Raw genomic sequence first — 22,936 nt, forward strand, 5'->3', positions numbered from 1 at the left:
CTGAGTCCTTTTCCTTTTTTTCTTTTTCAATCTTTGAGTGGCCATTTCCTAGTAGGTCCTTAGTAACAGAAGCCAACTGGCCAGGGCCACTCTCTGGTGTTACCTGAAGGCCAAGGAGTGAATGGGGATAGCTGCCTGCGTGCAAGGGGGAAGGGCTCTTTTCTGTCTTTTCTGGTTACAGTCCCCAATCCCTCCATGTGATGCAATTGGCAGTGGCAGCTCTTCCAGGGTGACTCACACACATTTCCAGTGACTTAAACCCTCTTTTCTTATGCTAAATTCTCCTATGGAGTTAGCCCATAAAGGCAAAAGATAATGTCTCTTAGGTATTTTGACCTCCCTTCTCCTATTTGATCTATTCAACTGGCTGAGGACCTTTGGGACTCAGAAGCTTTAGAACACATTCTACATCTTGGACCTCCACTGAGGGGATCCCATAGCTTGATAGTCATTGCTTCAGCATCAATTTGCTTGCCCTGAACCCCACAGAAATTCTCAACCCCAATTCTATCACCCCCAGACCCTGGGACACCCTGCCACTCTTGGTACTGTTAACTCCACAATGTTTGGGAACCTCCTTAGTCCTGCACTTCCACAAGGAGTGCAGGAAGATATGGCCCATCTAAATTGGTGCGATGCTAAAAGTCGGGGATTATACCCAGGAACAAAAGGAAAGTTCACAGTAGGCCATCACCTCTGGAGGGTAAACAAACAAAAAAGAAAAAAACAAACCCACAATGTGTGATATATGTAATGTGAGAGTGATGCAGGTGATAGAGAAAAGAGGAAGTAGGAGAAGGGGTACCTTTTGGACAGGGAGGGTCAGGAGGGCCCCCCGATATACAGTGAAGACACAAACCTGGAAAATCCTGAGAGAACGGGCATTCCAGGGAGAGGGAACAGCAAATGCAAAGGCCTGTGGCAGGAATGGCTCAGAGGTCAGTAAGACTAGAGCCCTAGGGACAAGAGGGAGGGTGGCAGGAAATGATGTCTAAGTCATGGCCAGAGGCCCCATGGTGTAGTGCCTTGGCATTTATTTACTCTAAGAAAGAAAGACATTGAAGAGTCTCAGCAGAGGAGTGGCAAGAATCTGCTTCACACTCTCAAAGGATCATTCTGGATGTTTTCTGACTGCCAATGAACTGCATGTCCCCCTCCTGGCTCCTCCTTTCCAAGATAAAAGGAACCTGGGTTATCTCCAGGTTCTGGCCTCTCTCCTGTGGGGCACCCAGCTTTGCTTGCTCTCTGGTTTATCACTTCAAGTGGTGGGTTGTGATCTGGTCAACACCTCTCTTTGTTGGATGCTAACTCAGCAGTAATGTAACCTCACATTGAGGGGGATGTCAAGAAAATTAAGAGGAATTGGCCAGGTGCAGTGGCTTACGCCTGTTATCCCAGCACTTTGGAGGCCAAGGAGGGTAGATCACCTGAGGTCAGGAGCTTGAGACCAGCCTGGCCAACATGGCGAAACCCCGTCTCTACTAAAAATACAAAAAATAGCTGGGTGTGGTGGTGGGTGCCTGGAATCCCAGCTACTCTGGAGGCTGAGGCAGGAGAATTGCTTGAACCTGGGAGGCAGAGGTTGCAGTGAGCCGACATCATGCCATTGCACTCTAGCCTGGGCGACAGAGTAAAACTGCATCTCAAAAAAAAAAAAAAAAAGAAAAGAAACAAAAGGAATTTTAAGAAAAGATCAGCCGTGTGCCTAAGAACGACAGGCCAGCAGGAAGCTGTCCATTTTCCAGTCCTCTCTGAGAGACAAGCAGCACACACACCCAAGGTTTCAAGTTAAACTCATTGAGTTTGGGTCTTAGCTCTGCAACCTGCTAGCTGGGTGACCCTGGGAAAATCATTTGACCTCTCTGAACAGAAAATTTCCTCTCTCCAGAGAAGACTAAAGGGGAACTCAGGGGCTGAGGACAAGCACAGCCTTGAATGCTAAGGTCAGTGCACGGGACAGAGTCCTGGGTGGGAGTCGGGAGTGGCAATTGCCACTTGGTTGCTGCCTTGCCCCAGGTCCATCTCTGACCATCCCTAACCACTACCACTGAGGGGAGGGATGGACAACCTCTGCTCCCCTACCATGGCTATCCAGCCACCAGCTCCTCAGGACCACCACAGAGGTGCCACCAGCTGGAAGGCCCAAGACCAAGTCCAGCCCAGTCACCTTGGCAGTGAATAGCTCCCCAAATCTTCTGGAGTCCTGCCTGGGCACTCAGACCTGGGCTCGGTATTGAAGCTGGACACACTGCATTCTGCTGAGTGACTTCGGGCAAGTTCACCTCTCTGTGCCTCTATTTCCTCATCTGTAAACAAAGGAACTTAAGGCCAGGTGTGGTGGCTCACACCTGTAATCCTAGAGCATTTTGGGGAGCTGAGGGGGTGGATCACCTGAGGTCAGGAGTTCAAGACTGGCCTGGCCAACACAGTGAAGCCCCTGTCTCTACTAAAAATACAAAACTCAGCTAGGTGTGGTGGCAGATGCCTGTAATCCCAGCTACTGGTGTGGCTAAGGCAGGAGAATTGTTTGAACCCAGGAGGCGGAAGTTGGAAGTTGCAGTGAGCTGACACCACACCACTGCACTCCAGCCTGGCTGACAGAGTAAGACTCCATCTCAAAAAAAAAAAAAAAAAAGGAACGTAATGGGCTGTGGTGACAATTATAGAAGATGTAAGATGTATGATAGCTAGTCCCTGGCATGTAGCAGGTGCTCAACAAATGAACATGGCAAAGACTTCAGGCTCTAGAAGCAGATTGGCTGCTTGCATTCAGTTCTGGCTCCACCCACTTACTAACCCTGTCATTGGACAAGTCGCTGCACCTCTCTGAGCCTCAGTTTCTTCATCTTTAAAATGGGGGTCACAAGCCAGGCACGGTGGATCATGCCTGTAATCCCTGCACTTTGGGAGGCCGAGGTGGGTGGATCACTTGAGGTCAAGAGTTCAAGACTAGCCTGGCCAACACGTAAAACCCCATCTCTACTAAAAATACAAAAAAACATTAGCCGAGTGTGGTGGTGGGCGCTTGTAGTCCCAGCTACTCGGGAGGCTGAGGCAGGAGAATCGCTTGAACCCGGGAGGCGGAGGTTGCAGTGAGTCGAGATTGAGCCATTGCACTCCAGCCTGGGCAACAAGAGCAAAACTCCATCTCAAAAAAAAGCGGGGAGGGGTCACGACAATACCAACCAGAAAACACTTTCGTGAAGATTAAGGGAGAGAATAGCTGCAGAGCACTGAAAATACTGCTTCATGCTTGGGGATAAGGAGCAAGCACTGGGAAAATATGACCTATTACTACACTTGTGAGCAGTTCATACAGTGAAGTCTTACACCATCTCAGTGGCTCTTTCTCCTCTCTCACTATGAGACAAAGTGGTCACCACTGCCTCCTCTTCACAGTTAAAGAAACTGAGGCCAAGAGTGTGAAGGTCAGTGAACTACCCAAGGCGTTATCTTTGTCAAATATCTCGAACTTAGAGAAAATTCAGTTTTCCTGATGGCCAGCCCGTTGCTTTTCCCAGGCGCCTCTAGCCTAGGGACCCCTCCACCAAGAACAATAAGCCCGGACTTGGAGGGAGGGTGGGTGGCACCTCCTCGCCAGAGGCATGTCCGCACTGGGTCGTCCTTGAGTACAAGTCCCCAAGGTACCAGAAGGGGGCAGCATCGCCCGCAAGGTCTGCACGAGCGCTGCTCCCAGTGAGAAATTTGACATCCTTGTCACTGTTTGCATAAGGCTTGATTCGCGCCTTTGAAACCTGCAGCCCCCAGGAGAATGAAAGTCGGAGGTGTTTCCTACCAGGATTCCCAACCCGTTGGCCCAGGTGGCGTCGCAGGAGAGAAGCCAGGGCCTCTCTCAATCGCCGCCCCCTGCTGCAGGGAGCACAGGCACTCCCGCGGGTCAGCGCTGGACACCGAGGTCGGAATAGGTTCACAGGCTGCCTGTGGCCACCCAGCGAGCTGGTGGCAGGACTGGGTCCAAGTGCCGTGCTGTTTCCATCCTGGCTGCGCACGAGCCTACGTTCCTCCCTGAGGGTCGCCATCTCCCACCCAGGGCTCTGCCCTCCACCCTCCCTACCCTTCTGGCCTCGCTGTCCCTGGGGCAGGAACCCCAGTGAGCGAGGTCTGGAACCCATAGGCATCCGCTGCGTTTTCCCCAGGGCGCCCAGAGCCGGCCAGCCGCGGTCCAGAGACTCAGGTCCACCAGCCTCCTCGCAGGTTGCCCCCAGCCCCTCCCAGGGCTCCCGGGGCCCCCGGAGCATCCAACAGATACCCAGGGGCAGGGCCTGGGGCGCCGCGGACGGCGCTGGAGGCAGCCGACCCTGGACAGACGACAGGGGAGAGAGCCAAGCGGCCCCTGGCAGGAAGGGGGCTGGAGGCGGACGGTGGCCTCGGAGGCCAGGGGGTCCGCTCGGGCTCTGCTCCCTCACGGTGGGCACGAGGGTCCGGCGTGAGTCTGCCCGCGCCCCCACGCGGCTCCCTCCCCACTTGTGCCCCGGGCGCCCCTCGCCCGCGATCACAGCCCATCTCAGCCCGGGCCTCCGCAGTGCCCGGCCCACGCCTCCTGCCCCTTCCCCCGACCCTGCCCGGGAGGTGTGGGAACCCACAGGGCACCCAAAGCGGGGAGAGAGGAACCCGGCCCGCACGCAGCCCCAGAAGCTCAGCGACCCCTGAGCCACGTACCGTCCCCAGGCAGCTCCTCTACTGCTAGAGGTCTCGGGGGCCGCGAGCTGCCCCGGTCCAAGGCGGCAGTCGGATTTCGGGGAACTTAAAAGGCTAGAAAGGAAGCGGCAGCAGAAAAACCCCCCGCGCTCCCGCCAGACCAGCCCCTTAAAGGAACACGCGCACCTTTCCCTCCCAAGGGCTGGGCCCGAGGGGAGGAGTTACTGCAGACTTGAGCGGTCTCCAGACTTGCTGGGAACCACTGCAAAGGGAGTGTGCAAGAATTGAGGCCCTCACGTCTTGGGAAAGGAGAGTAGGGGTGGAATAGGAGAGTCTGCGGAGGGGAGATCCCCTGAGAAAGCCTGGTATACCGAAAACAGTGGGAATAAGCAGGGGAGGCCCCTGTCCAGCATTCTGCTAGGGGTTAATGCTGCTCCCCACCTTTGGTTGTGGAAGGGGTGAGACTTCTGTATTACTTTCTTTACCCAATAGAAAGCAAGGGAGTGAGGCCGGGTGCAGTGAATGACCCATGCCTGTAACCCCAGCACTTTGGGAGGCGGAGGCCAGTGGATCACCTGAGGTCCGGAGTTCAAGACCAGCCTGGGCAACATGGTGAAACCCCATCTCTACTAAAAATATAAAATTAGCTGGGCGTGGTGGAGCACGCCTGTAATCCCAGCTACTTGGGAGGCTTAGGCAGGAGAATTGCTTGAACCCAGGAGGCAGAGGTTGCAGTAAGCCAAGTTCATGCCATTGTGCTCCAGCCTGGGCAACAAGAGTTAAACTCTGTCTCAAAAAAAAAAAGCAAGGGGGTGCTGACGTCCTCCTGCCCCTGAGTTTGGCCATCATGAAACGCTGGCCAAATTCCTAACTCACTGTCAGGCACATAGCAGGTGCTATCCCCAAGACATGGGGCTTGAATGAGTGGCCCTGGCTGGGAGGGGAGACACAGGGTGGGATGCCTCTGCAGCCTACAGGGGCAGTCAGGCTTCTGAGTGGTCCTCCAACAGAGGTGGACCTCCCTTCGGAATCCTGCTAATCAGCACAGCCATCCAGGCAGCCATTCAGGATGCCTCTGTTTGGACAGGGTGTTTTCTTTCCTGTCCAGACCAGTGGGGGCCCTGGCCTGGACAGCCCGATGTTTCCTCAGCAGAAAAGACTGAGGTCCTTCAGCTTTGGCTGGGGGAAGGGTTGAAGGGTTACAGGGTCACAGAGCCCAGAGCCCCTTCCTAAACACAGCTCAAGTTGGCCCATGAGTGTGTGTGTGTGTGTGTGTGTTACACATAGCCAGGGGCAAATTGGAGCACAAAGAACTGTGACCAACAGGTAAACAGCACCTAAAAGGAATGCCAGACTTGATAGGCAAAGGGGAGCCAAGGTAGGTTTCTCTGCAGGTTCCCGACAGGGGAGAGGATGGACAGCAGGGAGAGCACATTTTGTTATAGTAAGTCGAGTTGAACATGCCAGCCAGGCGTAGGGATAGCCAGCAGGTGGAATCTGAACACTCACCCTCTGCCTTGCAATGGGGCAGAAAAAAAAGTCAATGTGTAGGGGTGATGGTAAAAGCTGGGCAAATGGAAGACACTGCTGAGGGAGAGAAGACAAGAAAGGAAGGAGGGGGTCAGGAGTGAGGGCAGTCCGCTCCAGGGTCCCAGGAGGGGGACTTTTAGAAGGCTGTGGCCAACCCATCCCAGAGCAGTGATGCTTCTTCCACTGTCTGCTCATCCCTGGGGGAGGCTGGAACAGGGGTTCAGGGCAGGAAACTCCCCCGGGAGTCCTGAGGCTCGAAAGCACCCAGAAAGACTTGGCTCTAAACCCAATCCACACCACTCCACAGAAGAGAGCTCTGAAACAGGAAGCAGTAGGCCAAGGGAACCCCAGGGGAAGGGAGTCCCCCATCCTCAGTTCCTATGAAGACCACTGCCTGGGCCTTTTATTCAGACCCTGCTAGGCCCAGGAGCCCAGCAAAGGCAGGTCTCAGAAAGGAACCACTTCCAGACGCATTTCCCTGATGTGGTTCCAGCAAAGCCACGCCCTCCCTTTGGCAGCCCTGCGGCCTCACCTCCTGCTGCTCAGAGGCACCCCCTGCCTGCAGAGCACAGCTTGGCTCCCAAACTTTGGAAAAGTTCACCTTAATGAAGAGGGTGGTTTTTCCTACAGCCCTTCCCAAGCTAGCCAAGCTCCTGCCTGCAAGTCACCCTCCCAGATCGCCAGGACACTGGCCTGCAAGGCCCGCCCCCACTTCTTGATGACCCCACACAGGGGAGGGCAGCGAGGGTATCCCTGGAGCACACATACCAGTGGCCTACCAGGAAGCAGTGTGTTCAGGCAGGAGGCCTCATGCCCACTTGGCAGAGCCCTGGTCCCCTCCTCTAGTCCCACGCTGCACCCACCCCAGGAACTCCAGTTCTGAAGGCGCCCAGGTTCACTGGTCTAATAGTTCCTCCAGCCCACCACTCCAGTTGCAGAGAGAATGGAAACTGCTAAAGGGGAAAACCAGCTGCCCCAGCTGGTCTTCCTGGCAGGAAGGGAGCAAAAGCATTCAGGAGACAGCGTCTGCCAGGCGCTTGCTGGGCCCCTGACCAGGCAGCAGCTGTGGGGCCCAGGGCCAAATGGGCATGGAGATAGAAAGCAGAGGGAAGAGGGGAAGTCAGGCTTTGAGGACCTGGAAGTCCTGACTCCCTCCACCTGCTATGAAGCTATGTGTAGTCAGGCAGGTGACATAAAGAAAGATGGGGCCGGGTACGGTGGCTCATGCCTGTAATCCCAGCACTTTGGGAGGCTGAGGCAGGTGGATCACGAGGTCGAGTGATTGAGACCATCCTGGCCAACATGGTGAAACCCCATCTCTACTAAAAATACAAAAATTAGCTGGGCATGGTGGTATGCACCTATAGTCCCAGCTACTTGGGAGGCTGAGGCAGGAGAAACGCTTGAACCGGGAGGCAGAGGTTGCAGTGAGCCAAGATCACATTATTGCACTCCAGCTTGGCAACAGAGCAAGACTGTCTCAAAAGAAAAAAGAAAAATAAAAGCAAGCAAGCAAGCAAGCAAGCTGGGGCTCAGAGAGGACCACAGGTGGGGGATGGGGAAACCAGTGCAATTTAAATCCCATTCCCATGAAACAATAAGGAACCACACCAAGAGTTCCCGTGAAGAAGATAAATATATTTTGGAAGCTGCCTGTGTCCTCTGGGGTGAAAAGCCAGCACAGAGGGCCCCAAACACCCACCCTGCCAACCCATGCCCTCCTCTGACCTCATTCCCTTATCTCCCCATAGACCCACCCCGCCCCCTTCTGTCTCACTGGGCTTCAGGACAAGGGGTAAGAGAGGTATCTGGGGAGACAAGGGGAAGCGTCTTGGTGACAGGGGGCAACAGAAGTTGTGGCCACATGGTACCCCAGGGCCGACGCAGGGCTGACGGGCAAGAGGCTGTTATCTCCAGCCTGGCGCTTCAGGGCCTTTCTTGAGGACACCACGGGAATGCGGTGTGTGAGAGAGGGGCTAGGAGAGACAGAGACACACACGCCTGGGATCGGGGGTCTGGACAGGGGCAGGGAAACCACACACCCTACTTTGCCCTTTCCTGTCCATCCCAGACCTACTCAGATCTCTCAGTGCCTAAGAAAACAGGACAGTGAGGGCTGGGGGTTAGGGGATGGGACTTAGGGGTTGGGGCAGGGCCCGTGAGAGGTGGAGGGTGAGGAAGGGGGGGGGTGACTGTGTGATGGTGACTGTGTGATGGTGACTGTGTGATGGTGCTGCCTCTGAACACCCTCCCCTTCCCCAGTCCCCAGTCCCATGGTGATTTAAAGGGGCTGAGAAGCCAGGAGGTGGTGGGCTCGTGGAAAGCAGGAGGACCTGGGGATGGCAAGTGGCCACTAACAGCCCAGCAGCTCCAGGCGCAGGGCGATGCGGTTGTGCCAGGCTACAGGCAGGACACGCACATAGCGAGCCAGGATGGGCGTCTCAAACAAGTTCTTCTTGTGGGAATGGTTGTCCCGGTTGCCAGGGAAGATCTAGAGGCAGAGCAGGTGTCAGGAGGACCCCAAGCCAGCCCCCCTCCCCTCAGAGCCCCAGGCCAGACTCCCAGGGAAGTAATGAAGGAATGGCAAAGGGTGGGCAGCTGGACAGACACCCACCTTGCTGCTGCCAGTCCTGGGGTCCTGGTACTCAGTCCAGTTCACACTGTCATTACTGTAGGCCACCTTGTAGGATGCCACAAACTGGACGGAGCCAAAGTTACGGGCCCCCTGGGTGATGATGCCTGTCACCTCCTTCGGGGAGCCCAGGTCCACCTACAGAAGAAATCAACCACATTTTCTCTGCTTGGACAATCTCCAGTAAGGTGAAAAGAGGCAGACACACTGAAGCATGAATTCTAGTTTTGAAAAAACACTACTTGGTTGAGCCTCAGTTTCTTTGGCTATAAAATGGGCATAAGGCCGGATGTGGTGTCTCATGCCTATAATCCCAACACTTTGGGAGACCGAGGCGGGTGGATCACCCGAGGTCAGGATTTTGAGACCAGCCTGGCCAACATGGTGAAACCCTGTCTCTACTAAAAATACAAAAAATTAGCTGGGCATGATGGCGGGTGCCTGTAATCCCAGCTACTAGGGAGGCTGAGTCAGAAGAACCACTTGAAATCCCAGCTACTAGGGAGGCCAAGTCAGAAGAACCACTTGAACCCGGGAGGCGGAGGTTGCAGTGAGCCAAGATGGCACCACTGCACTCCAGCCTGGCTCTGTCTCAGAGAGAAAAAAAAAAAAAAAGCCTTGCAGGGGCATAAATGCATAAATAATACCACCTACTTGGCCACACATGGTGTTCGGTACCTCACTGCTGTAAGGCTCGTAGAGTCTGGGCCCTGGCCAACTCAACACCAACCACCCCTGCCTGAGACCTGCACTATGCTGTCATGGGAAGAAGGACAGGAGAGGCCACAGCCTGGAGGGGCATGAACTGCTCTAAGGGCTCCCTGCAGCGCTGCCCACAGTCGACACTGGTCCTGAGGGTGTCCACAGGCAGGCAGCTCCTCACGGAACCCAGCTCCACAGTGTGCTCCATGGGGCCCTGAGACAGACCTCCTGTCCCCAGTCCCTGACCTCCCTGGAGAACCTGCCGGCTGCGCCTGGACACACAGTTCCCCAACATCCAGGTGTAAACCCAACTCACTGCCAGCCAGCAGGTGGGTACCAGGCAGATTGTCGTCCTGCCAGCTCTCAGCTTCCTCATCTATAAAACAAGCTCTGGCTTTCCATGATTCTCTTTTGTTTCCCAGTTTCAATGACAGACAAGAGCTGTCACATGGTGGCTTCTTAGACATTGCGTCACAGAATATGTATGCTGTGCTCAGGGGAGAGGTCCCAAGATGCCTGGGTCATGTCTCCCTCTTCCGCCTCTGCCCTGCTGTCCACAGGCTGAGCCTTGTCAACCCTGTGGCAGCCCATGGAGCAGCTCTGCTCCTGTGTATAAACACACACACACACACACACACACACACACATCCTTTTTCCACCTTAGTGGAAGCAGGATCAGGAGAAGGGAGTACAGGTGTGAAGAAGAAAGAAAAGCCAAAGAAAAATAAGGCTTTTCCAGAACTTGCTTGGGGAGCAGAAGCCTGGGCTGCGGAGAGGTCAAAGATCTGGCAGTCCCACCTCATCCCGCCCAACCCCAGCCCTGCATCCCAAGAAGGGGCTGGCCCACCTGCAGCCACTGATCGTTACTGTAGCTCCCCGCAACCCAGGCGTTGAAGTTGCCCTGCTTGTCCAGCCGTGCGTAGGAGGGGTTCCAGCTGAAGAGATGCAAGCCCCAGGTCTTGTAGCTGCTGGAGGCCGTGATCTGCTTGTCAGGGATGCTGTTATTCTTCAGGCCCAGGGGATTGAAGCATCCTGCCAGCAAGGTGGGCTGTCATCTAGATCTGGGATCCACAGCTCCCGAAGCGGGAGCACAAGGCGATGAAGCGGAAAGAACTCTGTGGATCCTGACCAGCCCCTGGCATGCTCTTCAGCAACAGAAAGCAGCTCCATCCACCTTGCAAGGCCAACTGTGCGACCCTCTCACTGCCAGCCCCACCAGTTCCTCACCACAACCAGCCGGGCTCAGCTCCTCACAGATCACCCAAGACCTCCCACTCACCACCCTTCTCCCTCTGCACCAGGGAAGCCCCTGCTCCACCACCTCCTGCCCTCCTTCAATGCCTGACTCTGGAGACACCTCCTCCAAGAAGCCTGCCCTATTTCACTTGGGCAGGATTTCTTCCTCTTCTAGACTCACAGCACTGCCCCCATTACCTCGGCCTCCCATCCGTCCCATGGCACAGCCACTATCTACTTTAAAAACAACCAGCTCATTTTCAGTGCTTACTTCAGTCATTTCTTTCTGCCACCAAAAAAAGAAAAAAGAAGGCCGGGCGCGGTGGCTCAAGCCTGTAATCCCAGCACTTTGGGAGGCCAAGACGTGTGGATCACGAGGTCAGGAGATCGAGACCATCCTGGCTAACACGGTGAAACCCCGTCTCTACTAAAAAAATACAAAAAACTAGCCGGGCGAGGTGGCAGGCGCCTGTAGTACCAGCCACTCGGGAGGCTGAGGCAGGAGAATGGCGTAAACCCAGGAGGTGGAGCTTGCAGTGAGCTGAGGTCCGGCCACTGCACTCCAGCCTGGGCGACAGAGCGAGACTCCGTCTCAAAAAGAAAAAGAAAAAAGAAAAAAGAAAAAAAACACTAAATGAAGTAGAAATTAGTAAGCCCATTCTACAGATGAGAAAACTGAAAGACATTAAGCATCGTGCCCAAGTCACATACAAACTCTTAATGTCACACTATGGCATCACCTCCACCATCCACACATCCCCGCTAGATGATGAAGGCCTGCCTGGTGGCGACCCAGTGATGAACAGGACAACACCCCTGCCCTCCAGCAGCTGGCAGTTAGAGAAATCAGACAACCCCTGGGGCTCAGGAACATCTCTATGTCCATTCCCCAGAAGCTCCCCGACTTAGTGTCTCCCAGAGGGCCTTCGCACACTCAGATGTTCTGGGCATGCTGTCACACAGGCCTGTGAGGGCTGGCCCGGGAAGCTGCCCTTTGTTTCACTCAGCCCTGCCTCAAACACTCAGGAATGTGCTGGGCTGTCTTGCATTCGTATCTGCACGTGGCATATGGAGAGAACAGTTGGGGATGGGCAGGAGATACAACTCCCAAGAGGATGATGGGGGTGTCTCCTCACTCCACAAGTGTCTATCCCTCTGGGCAGTGGAGGGAGGCAGGAGTGGACGGTGGGACTGGAGAGCCCCCTGCAATCTGGGAGCCAACTAAGTTATATCACTGCCCTCCAGACACCTGCACCCTCACCACTCAAGACATTTGCCTCCAGGGTGTGTTGACAATGCCTGCCGATGGGACCATCGCCTCCTGATGGTGGTGCACCAGGGAACCACCACCTTCCCCCTCAAAGAGAGGCTACTGGGCTGGGAACTGGTTGGACCTTGGTCCCAGAAGAGGAGAGGCCTGAGACAGGCTAAAACCTGGGCAGCTTTGCAGAGGACACCAATTCTGCACAATGTGCTCAATGCAGACCTCTCTACAGATCATCTGCTTCTAGCGGTTCATACCCTCCTCACTCAGCCTCCCCAGGAAGTCGGACAGCCTTCCTGGTAAAATACAGTTGGAAGGGGCACCAGGGAAGGGGCAGAACTGTCAGTTCCATCACTCTAGGAAGTCCCTTCCTGTCTCTGACACAGTCTCGCTCTGTCACCCAGGCTGGAGTGCAGTGGCATGATCTCGGCTCACTACAACCTCTGCCTCCTGACTGGGTTCAGGCAATTATCCTGCCTCAGCCTCCCTAGTAGCTGGAATTATAGGCGCCCGCCATCATGCCCAGCTAATTTTTGTATTTTTTTAGTAGAGACAGGGTTTTGCCATGTTGGCCAGGCTAGTCTTGATCGCCTGACCTCAGATGATCCACTCGCCTCGGCCTCCCAAAGTGCTGGGATTATAGGTGTCAGCCACCGCACTCAGCCTCAGTCTGCATATCTAAGAAGCTCCTAGGTGATGACACTGTGGGTCCCTGGGGCTCTTCACCTACCAAGCTGCCCCTCAGTCTCTAGGATCCAGCTACACTGGCCTTCCTTCCATCCTTCAACATGCCCCAGGGCCTTTGCACTTACCAGTTCCTTGCCTGCAGTGCTCTTTTTAAGTTTTTCATGTGGCTGGCTCTCCATCATTCAGGCCCCCAGTCAAAGGCCTTCCCAACAGAGCAGTCCTTGTCCTGCTCTCTCCCCTCACCCCAAGTCATGATCATCTCATCACCCTCTAGGTTTTCTTCAGAGCTGTTACTGCTCTCTGTCATCTGTTCCTTGCCTCAAGTCTGCCTCCCTTGCTACAATGCAAATTCCGTGAGGTCAGGCAATCATTCCCTAGAGCCAAGTACCCAGGAGGGGCTTAATCAATACCTTAATAAACATCAATTGAATTAAATAATTAATTCACCAAAGGCACCATGCCTGCAAAGAGGAATCCCTTGTGGAATCCCAGGTACCCCCAGACCTCAGCCCCACCCACACACATGCACACGTGCACCAACACTCTCCAGCTAACTGGAAGGCCTATAGGGAAAGGGGTCCAGACCCTGAAGGAAGCAGACGGGGTACCTGGGCTTCCTTGGTTTGCAAGGCTCACCCCCTCTTGGCCCTGAGCAGGGGCCAGCCATGCCTGGATCCAGGCAACTTTAATGGCTAAAGGCTTCAAGCCAAAACAGCAAGTGGCAGGGACTCCAGGGAGAGGTACACAGACCTGGCTTTGTCCTTTCCCAGTAGGCTACATTTCCTTCCAGCAGAAGGCAGTTTTATACTCCCCACTGAAACAGTAAGGCTCAAAAGGCCCCCTGGTGGAGGAAGCACACCTACACAAGTTCACACTAAAAACACTAAACCCAGCCAGGCACTGAACTCAGCTCTGAGGGGTATTTGGGTGGTGCCTGAAATGAGAAAACAGGAAGAAGTGTCACAGAGGGGAAAGGGGGGGCGCAGGAGGGCAGGTCTGGGTAAGATAAAAATGCCAGTGGGTAAGATAAGAACCTCCACTCTGCAGCTCTGCTTAGCGAGTCTTACAGTTCCACTGACGGCCAGCAGGTGGCACTGTGGCTGCAAAGAGAGAGAAAGACCCAGCCCTCAAAAAGGAAAGCAGAGTTGAGCTGCGCTGAGGCAATCAATGTCTCAGACCAAACCCTGCACCCTAACCTCGCCAAGGCTGTCTCCTGGGTCTGCAGAAGGCTGTCCCTTTCTGGTCTCCCCCAACTCTCCATCTGGGGAATTTCTTTGGAAACCTCTTTGGGAATCTCTGGAAAAGGCAGCAGGAAGCACCAGCTCCAAGCCTCATGGTCCAAGAAGCCCCTGTGTTTCTCTGGAGTGCAGACTCTAAGAGTTTGGCAAGGAAAGCTCTGGATGGGTGGGGCCGGGAGCCCAGAGATCTAGACCAAGTCTTAATACCTACCAGATGTGTACCCTTAATAAATCATTCATCGGGGCCCCATGCCCCCCAATCATTCATTCATTCACTCATTCATCAAATAGTTACTGAGTCCCTATAAACCAGACACCATTCTAGGCACTGGGAATACCAAAGCAAACAAAACAGACAAATTATCTGCCCTCGTAAAGCTGACATCTGCCAAACACACCTAACGCTACATGTTCTAGAAGCTACAGGACAGAAGCCAACCAGAAGAAGTGAAAACACTTTGAAAATCGATGTCTTTTTCTCTATGAACCAGAACGCCCTGGGTCATGGGTTGGCCGGCAGCAAACACCTGGGTGGGACTGCTATGGCCAGGTGAGTCCCTAGAGTGCGTTTCCTGAGTGAAGCCTGGTCCCCGGGCCTTGTTGCTGCCCTACCCAACTCAGTTTGGCTGAGAAAAGGGGCAGCAGGGAGGGCCACCTCCTAGGACTGGCCCACGGTGCCCCCCTACCGGCACCCCCAGCACTCACCGTCCAACTCACAGCCCAGTAGCTCAAAGCGCAGAGTACAGGCCGTGTGGCAGCTCGTGGGGTACAACCTCACATACTGAGCCTCCACAGGGGTCTCAAACAGGTTGACATGCGCCGCATTTTTGTTCCAGTTACCCGCAAACTCCTAGGAGGGAAGGGACAAGACTCGGGGAGGGGGGTCCATCTGGGCAGTCCCCCTCCCTGGGGTTACATCATCTTCCTTTTCAGACCTGGGAGGCAGAGGTGTGGCTGGAAGGGTGAAGAGGACTTGGAAGAGCCAGCAGGGGCTCACATAATAGCCTCTCCTTTGGTCACTCTGTACCCCTCCACACAGATTCTCCTCTCACTTTCCTTAATCATCATGGAGCCTGGGCATAAACCCCTATAGATGACACAAGGTCACCTGTAACCTACAGGGTGCCTCTTTGCAAATTAGGAAAAGGCACTCCTTTCTCAAATAGTTTATTATGACAATTTTCTGATAGAGTTCCACAAATGTACAATGCCTGTACTGTGAATGGTGCCTGCTTAGTAATGACGTCCTTGAGCAGTGTACAACCTACACAACTGTACATGTACTCCTGAAGGCTCAGAATGAAACCCAGCTCCACCACCACTACCACCCTCAACAGGTCACTGTACCATTTTGGGTCTCACTAGTCTCATCTCTAAAGTGGGACTATTGCTTGTAAACCACAGAACATGGACACAGTCTGGGTTTCCCAATTTCTAGAAGCCAAGATGCACCCGAAGACCCATGTCATGGCCAATCACCCAGGGTTCTCTGGACTCACTGGGGGTCCTCAGTCAATGCTAGAACCTTAGGGGGTATGGACCACAGCCCCTCTTTCAGGCCCCAACAAGACCTACCTTGTGTTTTTCATTAACATCATGGATGAAATTGAATTCATGTCCATTAAGGCTGTAGGCCACCTTGAAGGCCTTCAGGTACTCATAACTAGCCAAGCGGCTGGCACCCTGCGTCACCACACCTGTTACCCACATCCTCCGCAGCAGGTTCACCTGGACACAGGGCAGGGGAGATGGCACCCTTATCTCCTGGGTTCTTTCCACTCAAGATCCAAGCAGACCCATCCCTTCACTCTCCGCACTAGGTGGGGGAACAACCCAACAACAGCAGTAAAGAAGGGGCAACTGAGCACACCACCCGCACAAAGTGCCTGCTTCTTCTGCCCCAGCCTCTAGAGGCCTCATCGAGTACCCACAGCCCTCCACAGCCTGGGGCCCGTCCCCCTTCACCCTGACCCCATACCAGGTTCCCCCAGGGATGCCATCCACTTACAGACACTTCATCTGTGGGAACTTGCCACCTTGCCACCTGAACTCCAGTGATGAACCCTCCCATGGTAACCCCCAAATGCAGGAACATTCATTGAGCCTTCTCTCCATCACTCCGCCCCAGGGCCATCCCCAGGCATACCTGGATCCAGGGGTTATCATCATTGCTGCTGGGTGTCCAGGCATTGACCATGCCTGCGCGGTTCAGGCGGGCCAGCTCCGGGACCCAATGCTGCAAACCCAAGAAGGTCACACGCACAGATGAGGCAGTGATCTGTGAGTTGGCAATGTTCCCATTCTCCATGCCCAGCGGCTCGACACACTCTGAGGGGAGGGAGGTGACAGTCAGGTGGCTATCCCAGCAGGTTCCTGGGCCCAGCTGGGACCCAACGGACAAGAAAATAAGACTCAATGGCCTCTGCCTAGGCCCCATGGCCGGGGAGAACCTCAGAGCCTCGCTCAGAACAAAGACCACAAAGGGACAATGAAGGCAGTGCCCAGGACAAGCTGCCAAGAAAAGGTGTGTGGCTGGGAGTGGTGAGGACAAGGGGGTTGAGCAGAGTCATGGGAGGCCAGGACCCAGGGCTGCCAGAGGATCCCAGCCAGGGTAGCACTCTGGGGATGGCCGTGATTGGCACTCATGGAAAAAGAGTCCCCCTCCAGGCTGTGGGAGGTGGCCACGTTCATATAGGGCATCTGGCAGCAATTAGTCTGGTGCACAGAATACCAGTGTGACCCCCTCTTCCTCAGTGTCCCCCCCCCACTAGGAAGGGACGCCATCCTCAGCCAGCCCCTGGCTTCCTCAGGAGGGTGGCTTTGGGAGAAGGGTTACCTTGGTTGGCAGTGAACAGTACCAGCACTGCACACAAAGAAAGAAGCTAATCTGCCTGGAGTTTTCTAGAATCCCACTAGTAGGAGCTCTCCGGGTGGGGCACAAATGCCATTCTGCTTTCCCTCTTTGTGCCTTCCACCTGTGGGCCCTCACCTAGCCATCTGTGAACATGCCCTTGGCTGAGGCCCCATCCCCCTCACCATCACTCCAGCAGTGCGGTCCCAGGAACCCAGGACAGCTACGAGGCCCACCTACAGGCCAAGCTTCTCTTATCACCTGGGGATCCCCCAGCGTGCTCCTGGGCCTTCCAGCTGCCAAGCAGAGGACCCACAGACAGACCTATTCTTCCTCCAGCATCACAGGCTCAGATGAGCTCGGTGTTCGCGCACTCTGGCTGGGAGGGGAACGTGCAAAGTGAGGCCAGAGCCCCAAGACCAGAGCTCGGCCAGTGGCTGAGATTTGACCCCAGTCTGCCTCCAGGACAATCCCTATACCCCACCATACTCACACCCTGAAGGAGTCCAATGTGCATTCTTTGGGCCCACAGGGTCCTTGTTGGCTCTAAGGAAACATACCACATAAAAGGCAAGGAAGAGCTACGAAGGTCCCTCTGAGGGCTTCCTCCGCTGTGTGGTCACCCCTGCCTTCTTCCTGGGTGCAGCCATGTCCAGCCTGGGGCGGATCTCAGGCCCAGAAGCTAGAAGTCAGGGTGGGTAATTCCAACTCAGGCATACCCACGGTTACCTTAGCTCCCAGGACACTCGTTAGTGGCCCCACCGGGCCCCACCCAGGGCTCTGATTGCCTTAGCAACCCGTCCCCCAAACCATATATACACCCTTCCATCCAGATCTCAAACACATCTGGCCTCAGGCCAGGGCCCAAGGCACAGGCCCCAGGGCCACTTGGGAGGTAACAGGCATCCTACACACGACCTGCTCTCTCCCAGGGCTCCTGCTCCCACCCAGCCGGCTCAAGCCCCCTGTCCCCTCCTTCTGGAGGCCAGCAAACCTCAGAGCCCATCCTCACATCTCCCTGAAGGAGGGCAAGATGTCCCCTGCCCCCTACCCAAGATGCTCAGCGACCGACCTGCTAGATTCAGAAACCCAGGACCCCACTCCACCCATCCCTGGGCCCGCATGTGGGCGACTCGCCTGCCCCATGAGGAGTCCTGGTGGGGCGGGAGCACTGAGTGGGAGGGACTCCAGCTGGGCCTGGAGGGAGGACAGCAGGGGAACTGCTGTTGGCACCCCACCTAGGGCCATTCTGTGGCCAAGTGGATAACCAGGCAGGTCATACAAGGCCCCTCTGGGCACGCAGGGCCTCTGACCACCTGACCTCGAGGGGATAGCTCAGCTGGCCCAGGCCTCTCTCCCTCCTCCCCCCGAGCTCTGTGATGAGGCCGCAGGTCAAACTTGGGCCAGGAACTGTCAGACTCTGAAACCAAGCCTGATTTACCGAGTTCCTGGGCCCCAAAAGACTAAGAATGTGTTTGTTTTCCCCTCTTAGGTAGAAAAATCCTCACGACTCAATCCTAATGCTGTGTGTCTGGCTCATGGTGACTCAAGAAACAGCACTCCCACAACCTCCAGGGTGACCACGACCCCTCACTCCTCTGCAGCAGCATCAGGCCTGGCCAGCAGTCTCAGGAAAGAGCGCCAGGCAGAAAGAAGGAAGAAACACGACCCTTTTGCCCCCTTGGTCTAACTGGGGCTCTGTCTCTCTCTCTCTTAATCTCCCCAGAGGAGGCCTTGACACCTCCACTGGGGTGGGGACGGTAGGGAGGGACTAAGGCCAGCACACGGCCTATGCCACCAGGGCTGTGGCTCAGGGTCTACTGCCAGAAACAGGCAAACAGCACCCCCAGATACTCACTCATCTCACAGTGGCTGCCCGCGTAGCCCTCAAGGCACGTACAGATGTATGAGGGGAAGACGTCCCCTCGCACTTCTTGGGAAATCTCCTTGCATAAACCACCATTGTGGCAGGGGTTTTTGGAACAGATATCTGGGGACAGAGACAGGTATGATGAGCAGGTGATCAGGAAGGAGCTGGGGACAGAGATGAGAAGGAGCAGATGGGCCCAGCCCAAAAGGACCCTCCACTCAAACTCAGCCCATTATCTCTTCCTCTCCCTCTTCCCCAGTCTGCTGCTGGATGGAGCCTGAGTCAGCCTAGAGCCAAGGAAGTCCACGTGCAGGCGAATCAGCCCACGTAAGGGAAGTGCCCCGCTTTCCAAGTGGCCTGGGAGTGTCCGGAAAAGCGCTGGCTGACAATGGGAATGGTGCTGGGGACCACTGCCCACTGGCAGAAGAGCTGGCAGCGGGGGTCTGGAGAGGCAGGCAAGGTCCAGGGCAGGTCTCTTGGCAGCAGTCTGATTGCAAAGGAGGCCTATGAGGACTTTAAGGCAGGGGCAGTGGAAGGAAGCACTGTCCTGGCCCACCGAGCAGGTTCTGCCCACCAATTCAGGCATAGATCGGAGTCACAGATGTCACCTCCAACGGCAGCCCTGACTCAGGAACAGCACAATGTTCATCCAGGAAACATTGAGAAGGCCAATGACCATGCTGGGCCCCTGAGACAGAGAAATCAGATGCAGCTCAGGCCTCAAGAAGCCAACGGGAAAGAGGCCAGCAAGTCCACAGATGAGGAACATTGCCCAACGCTCCAGAAGCCTGCATGAACCGTCACTGGAGGCATGATTTCTGCTGGGGAGATGGAAGTTTCCCAGAGGAGGGAATATTCAAGCTGGGTCTAGAAGACAAAGTAAGGGGGGTGCCAGACTGGGCAATGAGGAAAGAATGTTCCAAGAAAAGCAGGCGCACAGAGGGTGTGGTATGTTGGAGCACAGTTAGATGCAGCTGGAAGGGTAGGCTGGGGCCAGACTGGGAGGGATCTGAAGAATGACAAGTTTAGTTTTTCATCCTGTAGAGCAGTGCTTTTAACCTTCCCTCACCCTCCTCACCGTTGTCCACCAGGGGGGAACAAAAAAAAAAAACAAGAAACAGAGATTCTCAAGTGTGAGATGGGAGTGGGAAAGTCAGTTCCAATTGCGGGATGAAGAAGGTTGAAAAGGCCCAAGTGCAGACATGCCGCTGAGCTCCCCTAGGGTGGGGAGCATCTGGTAGCTGCAGACAAGACCCTCTGGCTGAAATGCAGAAATCCCACCGAAGAGGGTGAAGGTGGAGAGCAGGAGAGCGTGGTGAGAGAGGAAGTCAGGGCAGAGGAGTGAAAAGGAAGGGTGGGAAAAACCACCAGGGGGCAAGGGCTGTAGAGGCCGCCAGGGCATCTGGATGGGAACCTATATGACAGATGTGCACCATCAGCCTCAGTGGTGGAGAACACAGGAGGAGGAACAGGAGGGCCTGTCCTCAATCCCTTGACTCTGGTGGGTTGGCTGGGCCCAACAAGGGTCCTCTAGTCGACCTTAGCATCCCAGAAGGGCTGCCTGAGACCCTACACCCAAATCTGTCATTTGGAGCAAGACATGAGAAATCTTTTCGCCTTGGCCAGGCGTGGTGGCTCACACTTGTAATCCCAACACTTTGGGAGGCTGAGGTGGGCGGATCATAAGGTCAGGAGATTGAGACCATCCTGGCTAACATGGTGAAACCGTCTCTACTAAAAATAAAAAAAACTTAGCCGGGCGTGGTAGCACGTGCCTGTAGTCCCAGCTACTTGGGAGGCTGAGGCAGAGGAATGGCATGAACCCAGGGAACGAAGTTTGTAGTGAGCCGACATCGCACCACTGCACTCCAGGCTGGGCGTCACAGCAAGACTCCGTCTCAAAAAAAAAGAAAAAAAACAGAAATCTTTTTGCCTCCCCCTCAGAGTCACCCATCCAAGGCTGGAGAGTCCTCCTGGAATCCCAAAGCCCCCAGAGAGTTCATCCCACTCCAGCAACACCATTAATGAGCGATCTGCCCTCAGAGCTCCGCCTTCAAGGGCCTGGGGAGCTTAAAGTGGCTCCCAAGGAGCTATTAGTCATTGGCTTTAAATAGCAGGTAATCCTTCCTCTGACCTGGCAGGCGGGGGTGGGGGGCAGCACTGACACAGACAGAGGCTTGGGCTGGGAATGGACTCTTACCTCCCAAATGCACCAGCCCTCTCCCTACACTGCTCCAGGGCAAAACGGTCCAGTGGTAAAAAGGGAAAGTGAAAGATGTACCCTACCCAGCCAGGTGACCTGTATGTAAGGTAGGTATGGTGTTGCCTCCTTCTGGAAAAGGCCAGATCACCCTGTATAAAAACATCTTTGGGACTTCAGAGCCCTGCTCTTTCGGGAACTTTCCAGTAACATTTGGCCAGGGTTCAGGTTGGGGGGTACAGAGAAGAGTAGAAAGGGGCTATGAAGATCCAGCTGTCTTTCATGGTGGCTGGGGAGGGCCAGGAGCTCCCAAGTTCCTGGGAGCTTGTAGCACTCTGGAAGTTCTAGCCTTGAGGGTCAGGCAGATCACAGGACATAGGGCTGGGGCTCAGCTGTTACCTGCCTTGCTTCAGTCAATCCCATGAGAAAAATGATAGAGGGGCCGCCTAAAGAGTCCTGGCCCTGACCTCTCCCAGCGCTCCACGGTGAATGGCTCGGGGCATCCGCAAGTCCAGCCTGCGAGGGGCCCAGCTGGGCGCCGGAGGCCTCCTGGGAGGCGGAGGAGGACCAGGGAAGATACAGCAGCCGGCCAAGGCCGCGGGAGGGAGGGAGTCAGGAGACTCCCATCAGCAAGCAGCCCTCTTCCAAGTTCCTCGCAGCCTCTGGGTCCCCTCCCGGGCCCTACTTACGGCCCGCGTCCACTGCACCGACTCCCCAGCCCTTCCCTTATGTGACCAGACACGGACAATTGGGAGCGCAAAAATCCAATGAACTGTCCAGCCAATTGGAGTTGGTGGGGAGTTGCCAGGACAAAGTTATCCAGAGAAGACTTATCCATACTAGAGTCCTTGAACCTCCCAGGTGGAAGGGGTTCGAAAGTCAAACGCAGTTCCCTGGCCTGATTTTTCACAAGGATAAAGAGAGGCCCGACACAGCGAATTCCTTTGTCATTATCTGTAAGCCGCATCCTGGGGGCGGCAGGGCTGTCACCCGATGTCCCGAGTCCCAGCCCAAAAACCCCAGCGCAGAGACGGCAGGGGCGCATCCCCCTGTCCCGCCAGGGAGCAGCGGGAGAAGCCGCCCCTCTGCCCGGCCCGGTCCCCAGGGCTTTGTCTAAGTTTGTCAACAGTGGAGGTGGAGGGAGGGCGCTGGGCAAACTTGCGAGCGGCGCGGGGAGGAGGGGCGAGGGCCAGAGGGCGGCGCGCTCCACTCACCCAGGGCGACGAGGAGGCTGGGGGCGCAGAGCAGCGCTCCACACAGCGCGGCCAGCAGGCGGGGGCGCGGCATGCTGCAGGGACGCGGGCGCTGGACGGGGAACGCTGGGCTGCTCAGACCCCGCGGGGTTCTGGCGCCTTCTCCTCTGGGACCGGAATAAATCAGGCGGCTCAGCACCTCCCACTGGCCTTGCGCTCCGCCCAAGCCGGCCAGAGGCGGACTTGGGGCGGGGCTCAGCGGCTGGGAGGGAATTGTTTGAAAGGAATTGGGAGCAGGGGTGGTCCGCGTTATCTGCCTCTTCCGCCACTGCCACACCGGCGTCCCGCGTGGTGCCAATGGCCGGGTCGCGAGTCTTGAGTCTGCTGGGCGGGTAGAGTTCAGGAGGAGTTTTGTTTTTGTTTTTGTTTTTAAGATTTTTAGACTTGAAAAGATGCTAACTCTTTATTCATAATCAGATAAATGCAAATTAAAACTACAATGAGCGTCGTGTTTCCCTTCTCGGATTGGCAAGTATCAAGATGTTAACAAGGTTAGTGGAGGCTGTGGGGAACAGGTCCAAGCATGCTTCGCTGAAGACAGTATAAATTAGTTCAACTTTCCCAGAGGGCTATTTGGTAACACCTATCAAAATGGCAAATGCTGACACCTTAAGACCTAGCACCTCCACGTAGAGAGATTCATTCTACAGAAACTCTCGTGTGCAAAATGACATATATACAAAGAGAGCATAGCAACATTGTTTGAAATGGTAAAATACTAAATAAAAAAAAAAAAAATTCATCTCTGCCTTTGTTGCAAGAAAGTCACCACAGACAAAATGCGAGGAAATGGGCACCTGTTTGCCGAAAGGGA

General features: G+C 55.2%; 2 protein-coding genes across 3 annotated transcripts in view; both read right to left on the reverse strand.

Moving 5' to 3' along the window:
• Positions 1–4,849, reverse strand: part of HAPLN3 (hyaluronan and proteoglycan link protein 3) — a 27,068-nt gene extending 22,219 nt beyond the window's left edge. The window contains exon 1 of one of the 2 annotated variants that reach the window (XM_023187195.1): positions 4,681–4,849. The gene's annotated coding sequence lies outside the window, so the exon portion shown is untranslated. The remainder of the gene's footprint in view (positions 1–4,680) is intronic. The other variant, XM_023187196.2, reaches the window with a different exon arrangement.
• Positions 4,850–7,806: 2,957 nt separating this feature from the next.
• Positions 7,807–22,300, reverse strand: MFGE8 (milk fat globule EGF and factor V/VIII domain containing). Its single transcript, XM_023187133.1, has 8 exons — positions 22,084–22,300; positions 18,658–18,789; positions 16,095–16,276; positions 15,524–15,676; positions 14,654–14,798; positions 10,371–10,555; positions 8,804–8,959; positions 7,807–8,680 (listed from the first exon to the last, which is right to left on the reverse strand). The coding sequence occupies exons 1-8, from the start codon at positions 22,154–22,156 to the stop codon at positions 8,543–8,545; spliced, it is 1,164 nt and encodes a 387-aa protein (XP_023042901.1). The 5' UTR covers positions 22,157–22,300; the 3' UTR covers positions 7,807–8,542.
• Between the last annotated feature and the right edge of the window lie 636 nt (positions 22,301–22,936).

This window comes from Piliocolobus tephrosceles, chromosome 6 (genome assembly GCF_002776525.5).
Source record: "Piliocolobus tephrosceles isolate RC106 chromosome 6, ASM277652v3, whole genome shotgun sequence".
Lineage (NCBI taxonomy): Eukaryota > Metazoa > Chordata > Mammalia > Primates > Cercopithecidae > Piliocolobus > Piliocolobus tephrosceles.

Bases quoted from the DNA above. Each gene is read 5' to 3' on its own strand.
- MFGE8 (XM_023187133.1), bottom strand. From the start codon at position 22,156: ATGCCGCGCCCCCGCCTGCTGGCCGCGCTGTGTGGAGCGCTGCTCTGC. The intron at 16,277-18,657 runs GTGAGTATCTGG...CCCTCCCCTCAG, and splicing joins GGGCAGCCACTGTGAGATGA to AGTGTGTCGAGCCGCTGGGC. The intron at 8,960-10,370 runs GTGGGCCAGCCC...TTTCTTCTGTAG, and splicing joins GTAACGATCAGTGGCTGCAG to GTGGACCTGGGCTCCCCGAA.